The 18,121-nt window shown below is 53.1% G+C and overlaps 4 protein-coding genes across 4 annotated transcripts; all 4 read right to left on the bottom strand.

Moving 5' to 3' along the window:
- Window positions 1–31: 31 nt before the first annotated feature.
- B0H65DRAFT_460022 (putative methyltransferase-domain-containing protein) lies at window positions 32–1,756 on the bottom strand. Its single transcript, XM_062826502.1, has 2 exons — window positions 1,285–1,756; window positions 32–1,156 (listed from the first exon to the last, which is right to left on the bottom strand). Exons 1-2 carry the CDS (start codon window positions 1,534–1,536, stop codon window positions 350–352), a joined length of 1,059 nt encoding a protein of 352 aa, XP_062685437.1. The 5' UTR covers window positions 1,537–1,756; the 3' UTR covers window positions 32–349.
- Window positions 1,757–5,195: 3,439 nt separating this feature from the next.
- On the bottom strand, window positions 5,196–6,955 carry B0H65DRAFT_419335 (uncharacterized protein; the record flags this gene model as incomplete). Its single annotated transcript, XM_062824201.1, has 3 exons — window positions 5,196–6,392; window positions 6,466–6,573; window positions 6,650–6,955. The coding sequence occupies 3 exons, from the start codon at window positions 6,953–6,955 to the stop codon at window positions 5,196–5,198; spliced, it is 1,611 nt and encodes a 536-aa protein (XP_062685438.1).
- Window positions 6,956–9,957: 3,002 nt separating this feature from the next.
- On the bottom strand, window positions 9,958–11,290 carry B0H65DRAFT_145462 (uncharacterized protein). The gene is made up of 2 exons (XM_062820996.1): window positions 10,542–11,290; window positions 9,958–10,400 (listed from the first exon to the last, which is right to left on the bottom strand). Exons 1-2 carry the CDS (start codon window positions 11,049–11,051, stop codon window positions 10,263–10,265), a joined length of 648 nt encoding a protein of 215 aa, XP_062685439.1. The 5' UTR covers window positions 11,052–11,290; the 3' UTR covers window positions 9,958–10,262.
- Window positions 11,291–15,158: 3,868 nt separating this feature from the next.
- Window positions 15,159–17,113, bottom strand: B0H65DRAFT_145456 (cyclophilin-like domain-containing protein). Its single transcript, XM_062820995.1, has 2 exons — window positions 16,815–17,113; window positions 15,159–16,755 (listed from the first exon to the last, which is right to left on the bottom strand). The coding sequence occupies exons 1-2, from the start codon at window positions 16,892–16,894 to the stop codon at window positions 15,354–15,356; spliced, it is 1,482 nt and encodes a 493-aa protein (XP_062685440.1). The 5' UTR covers window positions 16,895–17,113; the 3' UTR covers window positions 15,159–15,353.
- Window positions 17,114–18,121: the final 1,008 nt, after the last annotated feature.

Raw genomic sequence — 18,121 nt, forward strand, 5'->3', positions numbered from 1 at the left:
GTCTTGAACGGTTGTCGTCCCAACTGCAATCGTCCAAATCAACAAACATGTGGCCGAGGACATCCTCTCATCCAACAACATTCGCGACCAAGATGCTACCTGCTTCTTTCAGTGCATTATTTTTTTTCGAGACCTTTTGCGGATCGTATTAAAGAGTACTGGTTATGTCAGACATTTCTATCTAGTGATTGTCTGCCTCTCCTCAGAGGAATCGAAGCGGACAATGCGACGACACCCATCAAGGTTGACCGATAAGCTCTGACGATAAGTGACAAGCGGGTATCAATTACACCACCCCGGCGTCAAGCTCGAGCTCCCTCCAGCTCCCCTACGAAATCCAAGCCGCACCCTACATCCGCCTCAACTGACAAATGTGTATCGGCATCAAGTCATTATAGAACGGCCCAGTCTGCTCAGATCTGGGCGGCACCGGAAACTCTGCATGAACCACCTCCAACCCCCTGCCCTCACACACGCTCAGGAAGCTCTCATAAGTCTCCCGATTCCTTTCCGTCGCTGCAATCACCACCTCCGCCTTGGGGAAAAGCCCAAGCACTTCCTCAACCGTGGCCACCAACGCCGGAATAACGCTCTTATCATACGTGATATCTGCGCCCAGCACCACATCCACTTCTCGTCCTCCATTCCATTGCTCCTCCTCGGTGCCGACAAGCGCGTGACCCCACCATAGCTCCATCGGCTGAACACTGTCAGAGCCTTGGAGCCCGTTGAGGAAAAGACTGTCAGGCAGGTTGGCCACGACTTCATCTGACCCGTCGGTGGCCATGACGTGTTTGGAGCCGAGATACTTGGCGCAGAGGATAGAGACGTAGCCTGTCCCTGCGCCGAGTTCGAGCACGCGCTTGTCGCGGACGAGTGAAGGGTGCGTGAGAAGGTATTGCCCCAGGTGGAGGGAGGCTTCCCAGGTGCGGAGGCCGGTGGTGCCGGAGGCGGCGATGAGGTTGCGGGATTCCAGGAGGGTGATGTGGGGGGCTTTGTCTCCGAGAACCGGCAGTGTCTGGTCATGAGCACTGCCGGCGCCGAGAAGAGACAGGTGGTAAGTGACGTAGCACTTTTGCTGCGCGGCATCGGCCTCGGAGGGTAACCGCAGCGAGAGCAGATGGGATAATCTTGTGTAGAGATTGTCCGAGAGGCCCTAGTAAGAAACGGCGAAAGAAATACTTGGTGAGGATGGAAACTCGCAACAAAGTAACTTGCAGTAGCAGCAGCCAGCCGAGACCTTTCAATCTACTATGATTCCGGCCACGTCTTACAGAAACTTACATATCTGTCCCAATCCTCGATACTTCCCTCGATCCTCTTCACCAGCTCCTTCAGGATCCTCAGCTGGTACCGTGGAGGTGCGGGATTCTCCATGTCCTCGCTAAAAAGCTGCTCGTACAGTGTCTCTTGGACTGATGCATCGCACAGGTACTCGCCGTCGGGGAAGTCCACGACCGGCGCGAGTTGGAGGTATTGCCGGCAAAAGCGAGCAATTTGCATATGCTTGCGCTTTATTTGGGTCGTTCGAGCCATTGTTGATGTCGTTTGCCAGCAGCACAGTGAGGCAATGGTGAGGTGGTGACGGCAGCGGTTGTTGACAAAAAGTTCATTCAGCGACTTGAAAGTTCCAAGTTTGGATATCGCAGACCCACATTTCTTTCCGTTCGGCGCAGTCACGTGTGCCCTCGGCGCACCTCCTTTCGGGCTTGGCAGTTAACGACCAACGTCGACACTCGCTTATTTCAGAAAAACACAACGCTTGGGCATCTTTCAACAAAATCATACCAACCCTTCCAATCCAAAGTGAATGATTCCGAAAGTCTCTCACTCAACGGACGTCATTGTCATTCTTCACCGTGACAGAGAGTGGCGCACCACTAACAAAAACGCAAGAAACCAATGCACCAAACCGCAATCCAATGTCGATTGGTACCGGCTATCGACGTTAGGGCCACGAGCCTTGCTCTCACAGAGATGCGACAGACCGATGCTATAGACGATGACCGTGCGGAAACGCCCACCCCATGGGACCTTTGAACACCTGGACAGCACCGGAACCCCCACCACGGGCCGTCGAGTCCCCCGGTTCACGGACGGACCTACCTACCTGTACCCTAGGACGGCATACCGAATCGATCATCCGAGTCAATAGTCCCGGAGTGGAAGCCGGCACGCCCAACATGGGTTGAGTCTTGAATCCTCGTCGAACACAGCAATGGGATGGATGATACACAGCATCTAAGCGAGGCTCATCTAGATCCCACGACATCTCCCTCAACAGGCCACGACATCCCATGACATTGCGTGCCGGAACTGCAGGAAGCAAGCGAGTATTCATACTTGTGTAGGTGGTTAGCCGGCGACACAGCGATAGTCTGTGTAGGGGTTGATATGGACAGTAGGGGTACCTTAAGTACACCCCCAGGCAATTAGCGTAGGTAGACATGGGGCTTTGACCTGTTGACCTACACTACATTGGAAGTCATCGTTCCACTGTGTCGCTTATCTGCCTTCGCTTCTTGTCTCCTGGTGTATCCCCTATCTCATCCCCTACCACCGCCCGGAATTTCCTCTTCCGTCGGACTGTTCTCCTCTATCCATTGACGGTGACTGTCTTGGGCGCCGGAAGCGGGACACTACAATCTGACCCTGTCCTCGTAAGGAACATGGTGGAATGCGGGTCGCATCGAAGGTTCCCCGTTATTCCAGTCAAGCCTAGGTACCTTAGTTTACTCTACCAAGCCCCTGCTGAAACAAACATAGGAAGGAATAGACCTTACCTCTACTAACGCGAGAATGCGCAATGACGGATAATGGACTGACACAATCCCGGGCAAGGTAAAAGGGCCAGACCAAGAAAAGCCCCGGACGAAAGTTCACATTGACGACCCTGATGACATAAACTTCGCCGTTGATAGGTCGTCCATGTCCCTATATGCATGATATCTACTAACGCCCACTGATGAATACGAGTTTTTACTCACATCACATCCTTCAGGATTGGGTTGGTTTGGTTTTATCTTGCCTTGTTCAGCCCAAAGGGGCCGGCTACACAAGTTCCACGAGGAAAAGAGGGCCGCGCCGCTGCCGTAAATGCAGTGTGCGGCTGGTGTTGCCTTCTTCTTGAGAGGTAGCTTCCTTTCATAGGTTGGTACTTCCTGCCTTACCCTACCTCTACCTTGCGCCGGTTGTGATGCGGACTGGAGGCGAGCATGAGAGGGTGGTGGCGTCAGTCGCGTAGAGTATTGAGCTTGTAGTAGGCCTGCCTGGATGGGGAAGTCTTTCGCGATCTGCACTGATACCTCCCATCTTCATCTACTCTACCTCTCTCATTACCTACCTACCTTGTTAGGGGGGAGGTTGTACTCTACATTTTGTTAGGTAGGCAAAGCAGGGCGGGTAATGGGTGACGGCATCAATCACCTGTGCCATCTCAAGGCATGTAAGGAAAGTAGACGGGTAGATCAGAAACGGATAGATTCGTCGCCTGCCAAGTACCCATTTCCTCCTGACTGACATGACTGATTGACGTTATATCCTCGTGCCATTCAACCTCCCGAGACCCCGGACCCGGACCCCAGATGGACCCAAGTCCTAGAACCTGGAATAGGGATCTACCAACCAAAGGCGGGTTCATAGATCCGTCTAGATCACCATTATGATCTCGTCTCGTGACAGTACAAAGTTCGCCCCCTCCTGGCCCCCAGCTTCTGGGCCATGTCCGCTAGTCTAGACTAACCTGTCTACTCTAGTCTAGTCTAGTCCAGTCCAGTGCCTCCCTTCTCTATTACTCTAGCGGCTAGCCCCGTCCAAATCTGCTCTTTGTGCTCATCCACCCTCTCAAGGAGTACCGCTACAATACCTACAGCTCGTAACATGGCTGTATCTGCAGCCCATATGCTGCAAAGCGATATCTCATGCTGCACCTCCCTGGGACCTTCCTGCACCTTGCCGCGTTTCAGAAATAGATTGTGCACCCTCCTCCGCTACCTCTACACAGCTAACCACTAGGTAGAGGTAGTTACAGGCGCATAACACCCCCATCTTTGCAATTTCATGTGTACTACACGAGATGAAGTCATGGCGTTGATGAAAGTGTGCCTTGCTGTACCGGCCTTGCTGGTGGACGAAAACGGTACCTGTACGGGGAAAAGGGAACGGGAGAAGGGGGCTCGGAACAAAAAGGTATGGGAGGAAAGGGACGGGAGAAACGGTTGCGGGAGAAGGTTCGGGAGAAGAGGAAGTCCGGATATAAACCACGGCCAACCTGTGCCCACTAGTTTTTTTCCAGTGGGACTCGTCGAAAGGATCGCCGGTTTGGCTGTTCCAGTTATCACATCTTTGCTCGAGACAACTTCATAGCAGAGACTCAAAATGCAGATATTGATAGGCAGACTAATCTTCGCATTACTTTTCTCTCTCTCTAACTGTTGAGAAATGGTAAGGTACCTAGACTAAGGTATGGTATGATGCTGTATCTACCTTGACCGATGACAACACATGCAGACTCGAGCAACCAGAACCAAAACCAGAAGGAAATAAAAGAAAACAACGAGAAAACAAGACGCCCCGAAAGTGAAAAGATGTTTCTCCGAAACAAGTAGGAAATCCCGACTGTAATAGAGTAGCTTGTAAAACAACAAGGTAAACGAATCTTCTTCTGACAAAGTGATTATGAAATGCAGCAGTGATACGTACCCCTCATGGAGGTAGTGATATGATACCTGACTTTCTGCTAGGATTCTTTCGGGCGTAATGCAAGGCACGGCGGCGGGGGGTATGTCGTGACTCCTCGAGGCTGGTATGTCCATCCCCATCCTTCAAGCCCATGACCATGCCCCTGCCCGTGTCCCTTACCCTGCCGACCGAGGCCTTGCTTGCTTGGGCCTCTTTTGTGCTCTACTCTTTCCCGACCAAGCTGAGAGTTCCTGGCCGCATTCGTGCTTTTTTTTGCCCCCCCGAACCGCCTGTGTAACGCCGCGTACCAACTGAACGCCTTCAATACCCCTAATACCGTGCCTGTATTCCTGTATCTTGTGCTACCGCCGCGCCAGCCTATGATGTCCACTCGGAGACATGGCTTGATAATACTTTTCAAAGCAAACCACACACTGTAGGGTCTTCTCAACAAGACCACTTCCTCCCAGTTATTGGGGGGTATCAATGTGGTAAGAGAGTGAGGCCGGACGATCTCAGCGGTGGCTCGCAAGAGAAGCCCTGTGTCCATCAGCAAGCGCCTGGTGACGTTGCTGCTCGTAAACCCCCTGATGGCCAGCATGATGGTCAGGGCCGACCTGCACCACACTCTCACTAGGCACGTACGCCTGCCCATTTGACAGGCCGTTGGCCAATGCTCCGCTACCAGCTGCCGAGGACCCATCAACCGAGTCCCTCCTGTTACTCGTGGAAACCGAAGGCAGCGGTTCCGCGGTATAAGTGTTCATGTCAAATGCCGACCCCTGGCTCTGCAAGCTTCTTCCCTCTTCGCCAAAGATGCTTTGAGGTTCCCCGGCGCCTGTGCTTGCTCCCGAGACAGACGAGTGATACGTATCCGTAGAGGTAGAGTGGGAGCGAACAGAGGAAGAGTGACCAGCGCTGGCGGTGCTAGCTGATCCGTAAGACGCAGGGAGACCGTCGAAACCCCCGTACGCAGTTGCGGAAGCAGCGACATCGGCGAGTGTACTTGATACTCCAGGTTGAGACGTCTTGATAGCTGCGCCGGGGTAGGGGAGGGATGAGCGAGAGGCGCCGGCTGTGGGGTTCGGCAACAACCGATCGGCGCCGGTGCTGGTTGTTGGTAGAGACGCAGCTACGCCAGAGAAAGAGAAGTTAGGGGATTGGGATTCCGTTGTAGCAGTTCCGTGGCCGTGATGAGCACCATGGTGTGCCGGGCGATGGACGAGGCTCGAGCTTCCGTACCCCCCGTAAGACTCAGGAGCTGAGTCCATGTACACTCCACCGTAAGGGGTCTTTCTGGCAGCAGAACCCCAACTAGGTACGATACCGACCGTCTCATGAGCCATAACATGTACTGGCGGATATCCCGCTGCAGTATAATCACCGAATTGACCGGACACGCCAACCGCGGTAGGATCGCCGTAGGGGTTGGGGGCTGAGGCGTATGAGGCTGTGGCAGGGAAGTACTGTTTATGACTGGTCGGCGGCGGAGCTTGATGGTGACCGTATGCGTAACCACGACCGTATTGAGCCATGAGAGGATCTTCCGCTGTGCCAGGGAGGCTGCCGATGCCAACGGCCCCGGGATGTTGGCCGTAGTGGAGGGAGGCCGGGCTCATGGTATGTTTGTTGGCATAGAGGCGGGCGTCATCGACGGAGTAGCCAAAGTCGGAGGATGTATCGGGCTTCAAGGGAATGTCGCGGGAGGAGACCTGTGGCAGAAAAAGAAGGGTTAGTGATGGTGGTGCAAACAAAACTGAAGAAGCAAGGACGGTCTGTACTAACCCGAAGAAACAGACACTGCTCTACCCCTGCATTCTTGCAGTTCGTACAGGGTTGACCTTGGCCCGGGTCACCGCTGCATCTGATCTTGCGTTTGCGACAACGTCCGCACTGATGGCTGTCAGTTTTGCTCAACAAAAAGGTGAAGTCGAAGTGAGGCGGAAGGTCCTCAAGAGGTTAAACCTACAGCAACAGCAATCCTCTTCCTCTGCGGCTGCGACTCCGCATCCATTGCTGACGAAGATCCTTGATCAGACATGCTAAGAGCTCCAACACCAAGTGCAGCAGATGCTGAGCCTATTCTCCCTTGCGAGTGATGTCCGTGATGGGGGTGGGCAGAGTGGTGCTCCGAAGAAGAGTAACTCCTACGTTGCTCGGTAGAATATGGACCGCCGTGACAAAAGTAAGGAGGGCCGGCGCGACTACTATATCGTCTTTGATCGTGTGTGTGGTGACCGTGATGGGGAGGGGTATAGCAGGTCTGGGACACCATTTCCTTATGTTGTCTCGTCCGATGTCTGTCCAGCCACACCTCAGCTAAACCTCAAAACCGTGGTCTATCTCTCTGTTTTGCCTGATCGGATTTTGCTCGAAACCCTTTGCCTTTTTGGCCTGAACTGATAAGATTTCTCCGTGTCAGATTTCTGATGGCGATCAAAAGCCTTGAAACTCCGCCTGGGCGTCCGTTGTTAGACACCGATCAGGGACTGATCCTTGCAAGAGGCAGTGGTGTGCAGGTCCTGAGAGACTTGCTCGGCTGTGGTAGCTCGTAGGGGTGAGGTGCTGCAGGGCGAGCTTTGCGAACTGCTGCAGCTGGTAACAGGGATGTGAATCGTTGCTAGAGAGGTGACAATGTTGTGGAAAGGTACGAAGAAACTGTTTGCCAAAAGAGCTGTGAAGGCGGGGTGAATGTGTTCTGAGTGGGTGGTGATCAGACACAGCAGCGCCAAATGCAGACGGGGCAGACTCTGAACTGGATCCTTCCTGTCTGATTGCTCTTGATCCGGACTCGACTCGATCGTTCAAGGTAGATTAAGCCCGATAAGAAGAGCTGGTGTGAGAACAGACTCAGAATCCCTCGGTGGCCTGACTGAGAAGGCGCTGTCTATGGTTGTCTAGGTACCCCAATGCGTAAGGTATGCGTGTCTCGTGTTGCGCTCCAGCTACTAGATAGGAGACCCGGGACCTGATTGACGTGCGTTTTGTGAGCGAGTGTTCATGCTAGAGCTGCCAGTCAAGCTTTGTCCCACACACCACCCCCCCGTTCATTTCACTCTCACTTCGGATTTTTCTCGCCTCCCTTCGAGTGATGCCCTCTCCCAGGACTTCGTTCATTTGATTTTGTACACACCGACACACACCGAGGGCATCTTGTAACCCCCAACCCGGAACTCAGGCACGAAAAGCCTATTCTAGATGCACAACCCCCGGATAACCAAGAAGAGCAACTTGAAAGGACTGGGGAAAAAAAGGAAGGACAAGACCAACCTGACAGCTCGCTTACTCGCGTACTTGACCTCGGTGTGAAGAGGTTGTGAACTCGGACGTTTAAGTCGTGCGTGCGTCGTGTATGTCTGTATGGCTGTAGTAATGTCTCGAATCTATAAAACTCGGGTGACCGCGGCCGTGTCTCTGTCTCTCGGACAAGTCTGTCTGACTGGGGAATCCTCGAACGAAGGGCTTGGACGTATGGTAATGCGAGAAAGCGAAAGGATGCCGTGCCGCAGGCGGAAAGTGATTAAAGACTGATCGATTATGCCGAGGGTTACTCTGTTGATATGAAGGGGGAGTGACCTGGAAGCCAAGTTGATATGAAATCCAACCGAACTGAGAAAGGCAGTGACCTGAAAGTCTTGAAAGTCAAAGAGAAAGAAACGAGAGACAAGACAGATACAGAAAACAGAGACGAGGTGTTGCAGGAGATGCCATAGTGTTATAAGTCCTCGGTCTCACCTAGTTCTCTTCATGCTCTGATGACAGGATAGTCAACAAGCCCCCCCTGTCCCCTTTTTGGGGTGCCCAGACTTGAGCACGAACATTTACTCTGTTTGTAGGCAATTCATCGTGCAGTCTAGCCACTAAGCCAGGGCCGTTCGAGCTCCTCACTCTCATAGAAGAAGAAGCAGGCAATCTCTGTACAGTATGATCTCGTCAGGGAATGGTTAGTTTCTTACAGGATCTGAAAGACGGTATCGTAACACACATACACTTACATGATACCAAACCCTTACCCCAGCTTGCCCCCCCCCCCCCCCCTGGCTTAGGTTACCCTATGGCCAGGCGTATAGGGCGTAGTTACCTTGCTAGAGAGCCCATAGGGCAACTCTTGTTTCTTTGTTGGCCTCCCCAGTGCGGCCAGTCCCAGCCTCATCCTGGCACTGGCACCGAAGCTAGGGTACTTCTAGGAAAAGAAGTCATCGGAAGCCCACCTTACTGCCATGCTGAAGTGCAAGGGGAAAAGGAAATGCAACCGCTGTCCATATCTGCATGAATCCGGGATCCCAGCTGTGGTACAAGTGCACAGAAATGCGGAGAGGCTGATTGGACCACCTAGTTAGGTACTAGGTTTTTACAGCAAGCAAAGCGTGCGCACACGAGTTTATGAAGGACCATTTAGTGTGAAGGCGTATTTTGTTTTGAGATTTGGCTCCGCTGTCAAAGAAGGGCGACGGCTGTTGTGGTAGTTGAGGATTTACTTCCCGCCGTCGCTTGTGACACTTGCACCAACTCTCATGGAGAGGTACCTGAGCGTGGACATTAGTGGCAAAAGAGCAAGGGGATAAGAAGGGGCCGTGAAGTCGAGATACCTTTCAAGCCTCTCACTGTTCGGATGCTGGCAGGTAGATCTCTCCTTGCGAAGGAGGGTCATGGGAGGGGTGGGGGTCTGGCCTGGGTCTCCGGGGCAAAGTGCGCCGTAAGTATTAGAGACAGGTCTCGATCGTGGCCACGGTGAGGGGGCTTGTAGAAACCTGATAGGATGGAGAAATAAAGAATGCAGAAACAGTGCGTCAACCTCGACTGATGTGTAAGGAAACGAATCCTCTCCCACTCATAACATCATGCTTTGACTGGGCAATGGATTGGCATACTCTTTTACCAGAGCCAGACGTCTGCCCGTTTTATGAAGAAGAATGCAAGGAAAAAGAAAACATAGCATGTACCTGAACTGATGGCGTTTTACACAGCATCATCGTCCTTCGTTCGACATGGATGGATACACTCAGTAACCAGCGCCAGCAGCCATCTTGATTCGTTTCTCTAAAAACAAACCAAAGACACAGTGGGAATAAGAGGAGAAAGGATGTGCCAAATCAGGTATAGCATACGTGCGAAAAGATTTAGGTGTGTGTGCCATTGGTCGCAGCCCAGCCAGAAAATGGCACAAAGCCTTTGCAGAGAAGTACCTCCAAGGCTGAAAGTAAAAGCCAAGAAAGATCGATATATGATGGCAAAGGGCTTCAAGGTAAGGTATGCCAACTGAAGAAAGCGGGGAAAATCTCCAAAAAAAACTCTCTCAAAGAGGCAATTCCAGGTCCATGTTCATCTTCATAGGCACCCCAGATAACCAGCCTCAGACTGACATAAATGACAGCCAGGATCTGAGGTCGTCGTCCTAGTTGTAGCACGTGTTTGCTGGATGGCTAGAAGGAGGGTGGAGAGCGCCATGGGCAGAGGGAGCGAGCCTCATATTCCCAGCCCATTGACTACCCCATTACCCCTGTCCCACTCGGAACATGGAGACAAACGACGTGCGTGAGACATGAGTGGCATGAGTGACATGAGTACATGAGAGCCCAGTGCTACATGAGTACTTGACTAGCACGTAATGAGCGCTGCAGCAGCATGGAAGGCAACCACGTAGAGAGCTCATGGCTGTGAGCTGTTGGTACAAGAAATTCTCTCTCCATCTTGGGCATTGTTGATTGAGGCTTGCTGCCCTGGAGTGAAGCGAACAGATGTCAGCCCTGAGCGAGAGCTGTGGGGGAAAAAGGGAGGGTCAAGGGCTGGGAGAACAAGACAAAGCAAAAAGAGGTAAAGAACGAAACGAAGGAAGATGGAGGACACTTGGCGACGCAGACCTCCATCCGTATGGCGAACACAGCACTCATTGTATGTAATGCATCCATGTTGTTGTATGGTGTTGCGAGCTGTCTGTATGGTACGTGACCTGAGGTCGAACCCCTCCCATTTGCAGCTTCGTGTAACCCTGGCACAGTGAAAATGATGGACGCTTTAGGCGGTTTTTTCCTCGGTTGGCGTTTTCTGTCCGGTTGGTGCTTGTCTTGCGCGTTGTGCTCGGTTCTTTTCTGTTCGCAGGCTTCGTTCTTTTTCACTGCTTTTCGTTCGTCGTTTTCGCTGGAAACTGATGTCAATTGTCGTCTGTCGTCTGTCGATGTTGCACCGGCTGTTCGGCATCTGGCTCCGCTTCTGCAAGGCTGATAAGAGGACACTTCAAACGGAGATAAATGATGATTCCGCGAAAAGTGATAAGTGACAGAAATTGGGAGAGAGAACCCAGGTGCCAACGGGTTTAGGTGACATGGAGAGATTGATTGACGATGCCCAGGTCGGTGCAATGTTTGATCCATGATCCCCGATCGCACCTCCCCTCGACCAGTGCCCCCTCAGATTGCTCAGACTGTTGTTTGGCAGGCACAAGAGGCATCTGATCATTACAGATGCAGTCAGAGCTCAGCTGTTACCCCTTCCTCTTTGAGTAAGCCAAGGTGTTGCCATCTGCCCAAGGTGGAATAGTCATAAGACTGACATCGTCTCCTCCTGCCACTGAACATAAAAAATGAGAAGAGTGTCCCATATCCCCACTGTGCCTTCCTCGTACACAGTATTGCGGAGGGCTGTTGTTTGCTTTTCCATGCTGTAGCTTCCTGTCGTACATCATTAGCGTATTGTCTCTGAGGCGTGACCGGTTTCGTTTTTGCTGATTTGGAGCGAAATGGTACTGGCAGAGAAGGTGCTCGTCGTCTGTCATCGGTCCGGTCTGGGATGGCTTGGATGGCTTGGATGGCAAGTGCGACATGCAAAGTCAGTTTCGAGAGGACATATCGGCTAACGGTCTTCTCCTTCCTCTCCTGTCGCTATTGCTGTCGCTGCGACTTCGCCAAGTCTTTCATGTGCTTGATCTGTCGTCATAGTGCCGCCGAAGGAAGTTATCGCAGCCGGCGGGGGGGATGAGGATGGCTGGAGTCGAAGGATCATGAAGAAGAAACAGTATGAGCCCCGGCCCCCTTGACAGCAAACACAACGGCACGCCGGCGACGACAGCGAACGGTGCGGCGCTACTGGAAACAGCCATAGGGCCAGTTGGTCCTGCAGAAACATTGGCATGCCAAACACGACCCCAGGCACCCAAGGCACCCAAGGAAGGCACCCCTGATTCTATCACTTTTTGTTGAGTCTGATCGGATCGCCTTGAACCCGCACCGGCACTCGCAAAAAGTGAGCGATCTCTTCCTGCCCACTTGGCCTTGCCTTGCCTACCTTACCTACTGTCCACTGTCCACTACCAGCCGCGAGGTGCCTGCTATTCCGATTTGCCAACCCACTACATCGGGAAAGAGCTCCCCCTCCGTTGGCAGGCCATCGCGGACGTGGAAGAGCGGGCAGGGCCGTCATGCCATTATGTTTTGCATCAAACGAAGGAAAGAAGAGACAGTGCTGTGAATGACTGAATGACTGTCGTACGCTCGACACAAAGTCCCTGGCTGCTGTGGGAGTGTTTTCGTCCGTTCGTTTCCGCCAATGCAGGGTGTAATAATTGACATTTCATGTTTGACACGATACAACCGAACTGAATGATCGGCCGGCTCTTTCCTTGGTTGCTGCTACTCCTCGGTCCGGTCCGAAATATCATCAGCAGTCGCGATAGGCGTTGCCGACGGCTAGCGAGAACTTTCGGAAGGAGTCACTGTCGTTGAATTGAAGACAGGTGAGGCAGGTGAGGCAAGTAGGTCCGAAATGAGGGACTCCTTGTTTCCTCTTGCAGCAGCCATCTGCTCGTCAGGCCAGCATAGTCATCAAACACAAGTATCGACAGCGTCCAGTTCAGTCCGCCTGTCGGAGATAGCCAGAGCTTCGGCAAGAGGCCACCGTGCCAGCTGTCATGGCTCAAAGTCAAACACGGGACCAACAGCACCGTTGTTTAGAGTTTGAAGCCTCCTCAGGTAGCAGGTCAGGTAAGGTAGGGTTACGTTCGGAAGACACATACACTCCCAAGCTCGCAGCAACCGTCAACCACAGCAACAGAGGCTAGTGTACTGCGTACGGGAATAGGGCAGTTCGTATCGAGTTGACGCTACTAAGATCTCGGAGTGTGCGCGCCTCAAACAAGCCCCCAGAAGCGTCGAGATAATGTTTGTCGGAAGAAGCCTCGGCCAATGATCTATACCATTGGCGAATTAGGAAGGCCTTCGATACTCTCGTTGCATCAGCCATTCAGATTTGCAGAGAGCCCTGACGGAATCTGTCATGCCATCCAATCCTCCACAGCGCCGTTCCGCCTCATCTCGTCTGTGTGGCATGGGAAGTCTAACGGTGGCAGGACCCTTCATGTCCTCGGACAAAACACACTGCACGAGACCAACATTCCATTCATCTTCTTCCCCATCTCATCGAATGGCAAATGGCTGCGGAATCGTGTGGGTGTGGGTGTGGGTGTGTGGGGGGTTTGCCGCGTTGCGACGGAAGATTTCTGGACTGGGCATGGACGGACGGCTGGGCTCGAAGGCGTTCGGATAATTGCAGTAGCCCATGGTACAGTATCCGCAAACCGCGCTGTCAAGTCCTCCTCTCCAGATGCAAACATCCGTCGACTGCAAAAGATGATGTAGCGAATAGCGATTGGGCTGGCAAAATGAGCCAAGGTGACCCACCGCAAGGTACCATCAAGAGAAGGAATCCAATTTTATACACCAATAGACAGCACACGTATTACGGACTTCCTTCAAGCTTCATGTGTTATGCTAAACATGGTGGAAGATCCAGTGTCCAATCCCTTGACAACGTCGTCGTCTTCTTCACTTGTCCAGGAGTTTTGAAGCTAGACCCCTCGAACTCGTGGCTTGCAGATATTGGGATTTCAAGGGACAGCCCCTGGCATAACACGAGATTTTGCGCCGCAATCCAGCCTCTGCAAGCCATGAAACAGCGTCATCAGAAACACGTTGATTCGAGCGTATAAGCTTCGGATCGGAAAAGGAGTGACTTTTCTCTCCGAAGGTACCAGGTGGCTGCAGTCGAGGGTCCGATCGACCGCTACTTAGGCTAGACCCTCGGCTCCTCAGTCGAGCAAGATATTGACGGAGGCCAGCGAGGGGACACAATCTCGATGTACCTAATTGGCCTCAGACCACAGTGTGTTATCTCCCCCATCTGGCAATCGCTCCAATCGATCATTTTCTGCGGTCTCAATGGCTAGCCGTCAAGTTGTCTGCAATCATGGGAGACGAGATTCACCCAGACCTAGAAGACTGTGACAAACAACACCTAACAGGGGATGCTAGATGAGTTATTCGATACCTCTAGCCCCTTGCACTGGCTGGCACTGTCAACATCCTCATCGTCCTCCATCGTCGAAATTGATGGTTTTGGGGCGTATATATCAACATGATGGCTATTCACCTTACAAGCAGGAGAACAAAGGTACCTCTATTGGATCAGACCCAGGTTAACGAGAGAGGTCTGCCGGACTCGGTCCGACGATCTACTCCAACCCCAACTGGCATCGGGAACACGGCGGGTAGGCCTAACCTGACACAGCACACAAGCGAAAAAGAGGGGAGGAGGGGGCCTTGCAGTAAACGGTAGGATGTGGGTGGCCGCGTATTGTGCGCGTACGACTTTGCTTTCCGTTGACTGTCTGTCGACTGTTGAAACGCCCGCACGACCCGCGGGGCGTGGCGGCCGCCTGGCCGTGGGCTGGACTGCTCAGGTCGCCGCAGTGTGAGGGGAGTTATCATCTAATTCGTGGACAGCCGTTGACGTTGGCGGCCACGCGTAACCATCGACCGATGTTGTGCATCTGAGGCAAGTGGGAGTAGTGGAAGCTGTGAAAGTTCACGACCTTTAGAGTATACGACGACCCTCGAGCAGTAACACATAGTATCACCCCCTTTCGCCCTTCCTATGCAAGTGCAGCAGATATGTGATATCCCAATGGGACTGGGAGCAAAAGTTGCCGTTGCCGGAGTGGAGGTTCCGTAGTCCGGTGTGTAGTGCTGTTCGCACCACAACAGCACTATGGGGCACAGGATCAAAGGATCGAAAATTGTGTGTGTCCGAGCAAGCAAGCACCACCCACCACCCACCACCCACACCCATTACGCACGAGAAGGAAGAGAGATGACAAGCTGATACGCAACCTTGGCGCGCACAGGTCGACGTGGAACATGCTTCACCAAACCAGGCAGGGCAAGTCATACCGAGCTCCCAGTTGTGTTTGTGCAACCTTGATGGCTTTGAGAAGGCGAAAGTTTGGCCATCCATCAGCAGATATTGCCCGGCTTGCCAGAAAATGCCATAAAATCGTCGGAAGACGGCGGTTGTCGACCATTTCTGTATCTGTATTTCGGGGGGTGCCACATTGACGACAAGAAACGTGGAGAGAGGAGGCGAAATGTATGTATGGAGTGGTCCGCTAAAAGGCGTGCCTCCGTCGTGTCAACCATTTAGGTCCGAGACAATTGGATGCTCGTAAGCGATGGAGTAGTCGTGGTGGCCCGACATTATTGCATAGAATGTCAGCCCTATTCAGCCAGGTTGTAACAAGCCAGGGCAGATCTCGGTTCCGAGATGTGCATTTTTCGGGTGTCTGTGTTTTTGGCGGATATGGGGCGACAAAGATAGAATATTCCCTAATGCAGTTTGTGTGTGCCCTACCTCCTCCTATAGTCATCGCGACCTCTATTGTCTCTGCGGTGGTCCCTGTCATAGTCTCGGTCGCGGTGTCGGTCACGACTACGGTCGCGTCTGTCTCTGCGGTCCGAGTCTCGATCATCTCGGCGGCGGTCAGCATCTCGTGGCCGTCTGTCACGGTCGTCCCGACGGTCCCTTCGAAGAGGACTCCTACTGCGTCTGCGATCACGATCCTTGGATCTGGACCTGTCATGGCCACCAACATCAGGTCGAGGCTCCCTAGCAGGAGGTTTATCACCATCATGTCTTCCCTTCAAGTCCTCCACTCCATGCACCATCTGATAGCTATCGTCATTCCGCCACTCAACATCCTCATCCCTATACTTCCTCCACTTCTCCAACTCGTCAACACCACCCCACCCACCCCCTCCCCTCCTCGCAGCAGTCTTCCTCTTCGAGTTCGTCTCCGACCGCCACACATCACTCAGCTTGCTAACACTCTGACTGAAATCCACGTGGATTCTCCGGTCATCAATAAGAACCGAGTCCATCTTGTAGTACGCCTCCTCGCAGCTCTTCTTGTCTTCGAACTCGATAAACGCATACTGCAAACTGTCCCCCGTCTTTTGATCCCTTATCACCTCGCAGCTCAATATCTTGCCGAACCGGCTGAAAATCAGCTCGAGATCTTCGTCCGTCGTCACCGGGTTCAGCTTGCACACGAACAAGACGTTCTCGGGAGGCTTGACTTCGGCGAAGGGTAGGTCGCCCATCATTTCTAGGGTAAGTGCTTGCGCGGCCGCTTCGCGCTCTCGACGTTTTCGTTCCGCTTCGGCGGCGGCTTCTTCGCTGGCTTCCACGTCTAGTAGTTCTTCGCCTTCGGCGATGCGGACGGTGGCTAGTTGCGCCTTGCTGGGTGGTGGGGAAGCGCTGGACTCGCGCATGCCGGCCGGGTCGGGGTAGGGGTCGTCGAGAATGACGGTGTGTTTGATGCGGATGTCGACCAAGGGGTGGCCGCGCTCGTCGACGATGGCGTCGTTGATCTTTTCGAGGACGTCAAAGCCTTCGACGACTTTGCCGAAGATGGCGGCCTTCCCGTCGAGGTAGTCTGTGTTGTCGCCGAGAGTGACGATGAATTGGGAGCCGGCGAGGCGGGTGTCGGGATCGGAGGGGTGGGGGACCGTGGCCATGCTGACGGTGCCACGTTCGAGGTGTTTGAGTTTGGGGTGGAAGAGGGCTGGGAAGGTCTTTTCGGAGAGGTCGCCGGAGAGGTCGCCGGAGAGGAGGCCCCAGATGGACTGTCCGCCGTCGGATTCGGAGGACAAAGGACCGAGGGGGTCGCCGGTCTGGAAGGAGAAGGACTTTTGTACGGAGTGGATGGGCGAGAAGTTGTAGTATTTGACCTTGCAGAGTTTGAGGAAGCTGTCGGTGGCACGGTAAGTATGTGGCTTGTTGGTTAGGGTAGACCAGAGTGTACTGACTTTTCGCACATCTTGGGCGCGTAATCGACCAAAAGGTCAATCACAATGTCGCCGGCGCTGGTCTCGAGGAGGACCGACATGGTGGGCAGTTGTGGGTGTCGCGTCGAAGTTTAGCGTGTGCGCATGCGAGGGAACAGATAGGTAGGTAGGCGCTGTTGGGCCGTGTGTCAAGCCGGAGCTGTCTACTGTAGTTTTCAAAGTAGACCGTCGATCGAAGGTCGGGAAATGGGATGTGGTTGTCGTTGTCTTGCTCTGTTCTGTTCGCGCCCGTCAATGTCAGTGACGTTTGGAACTTTGGATGGCAGGCAGTTCGTTGCAATCAAGAAAAGCTGCCTGCCGCGAGACCTCCAAATCCAAGCTCCAGCCAGTACTCACTTGGCCCAAGCTCCCTTCTTCTCCCACACACGCCACCACGTGACCGTCCACTCTTCAAATGCTCCGATAACTTGCATTTCCGGGTTAGGGTTCAGTAAAAGAAGCATTCCACCGAGCATTCCACTTCCATTCCACTTTCGCTGCACCAGTTCACAACACCAAGGAAATGGTCTAGACCAGCTACTCCGCAATCACGAATGCCACCACGTTACCGGGCGGTCGGCTCGCTTCCTTCAGGTCTTGGGCTCTTGGGAGTCTTGGGTCTCTTGGTACTACTACGATGACCCCGACAACAGCGACTGCGATCGGGACTGCAACACTCAAACTGCGACATGGCGATAATCTTGAATGCACCCCTCGGGTTACTCAATACACTTCAAACCATCACTGCACGCCGACCGATATTCAAAACGCCGACCTGAGCGTCGACATGGCGGCAGCATATACGAAGCAATTCACATCGAACACCGGAGCCCAGGATCCAAATGGCTGAAACTTGTGTCTTCTTTCTTTCTGCCCTCCCAGAAATGCCAAACCAATTGCCAAGTACCGTATCGAAAAGGCAACCAAACACTAAAAATTACAATAACGAATAAGTTTTTGCCCCTATGCATAGGTAAGTAGACAAGTGATGCGACTCTTCTGATTCCTCCGTCCTGGTTCGTAATGCCGCTTTTGTCTGTCCCTTTCTTCCCGTCCGTCCTCCCAATTTCCATAACATGCTGTTGGTTGAAAATCCTCCGAACTGATGATAATGATGCTACCAGATGCCTCCACTCCAGTGACAATTCCTCCCCTGATCGCCGGTGCTTCGATTCTTCTGCCCTCCAACCGCCGCCGCCGCCGAACAGTCCCGAAAATAGATTGTGGAATCTCGAATGCTTGTTGGCGTCGCGATGATTGCCAAGGGCGAAATTACCCGACCACATTTG

This window comes from Neurospora tetraspora (genome assembly GCF_033439725.1).
Source record: "Neurospora tetraspora strain CBS 560.94 chromosome Unknown B0H65scaffold_2, whole genome shotgun sequence".
Classification (NCBI taxonomy): Eukaryota; Fungi; Ascomycota; class Sordariomycetes; order Sordariales; family Sordariaceae; genus Neurospora; species Neurospora tetraspora.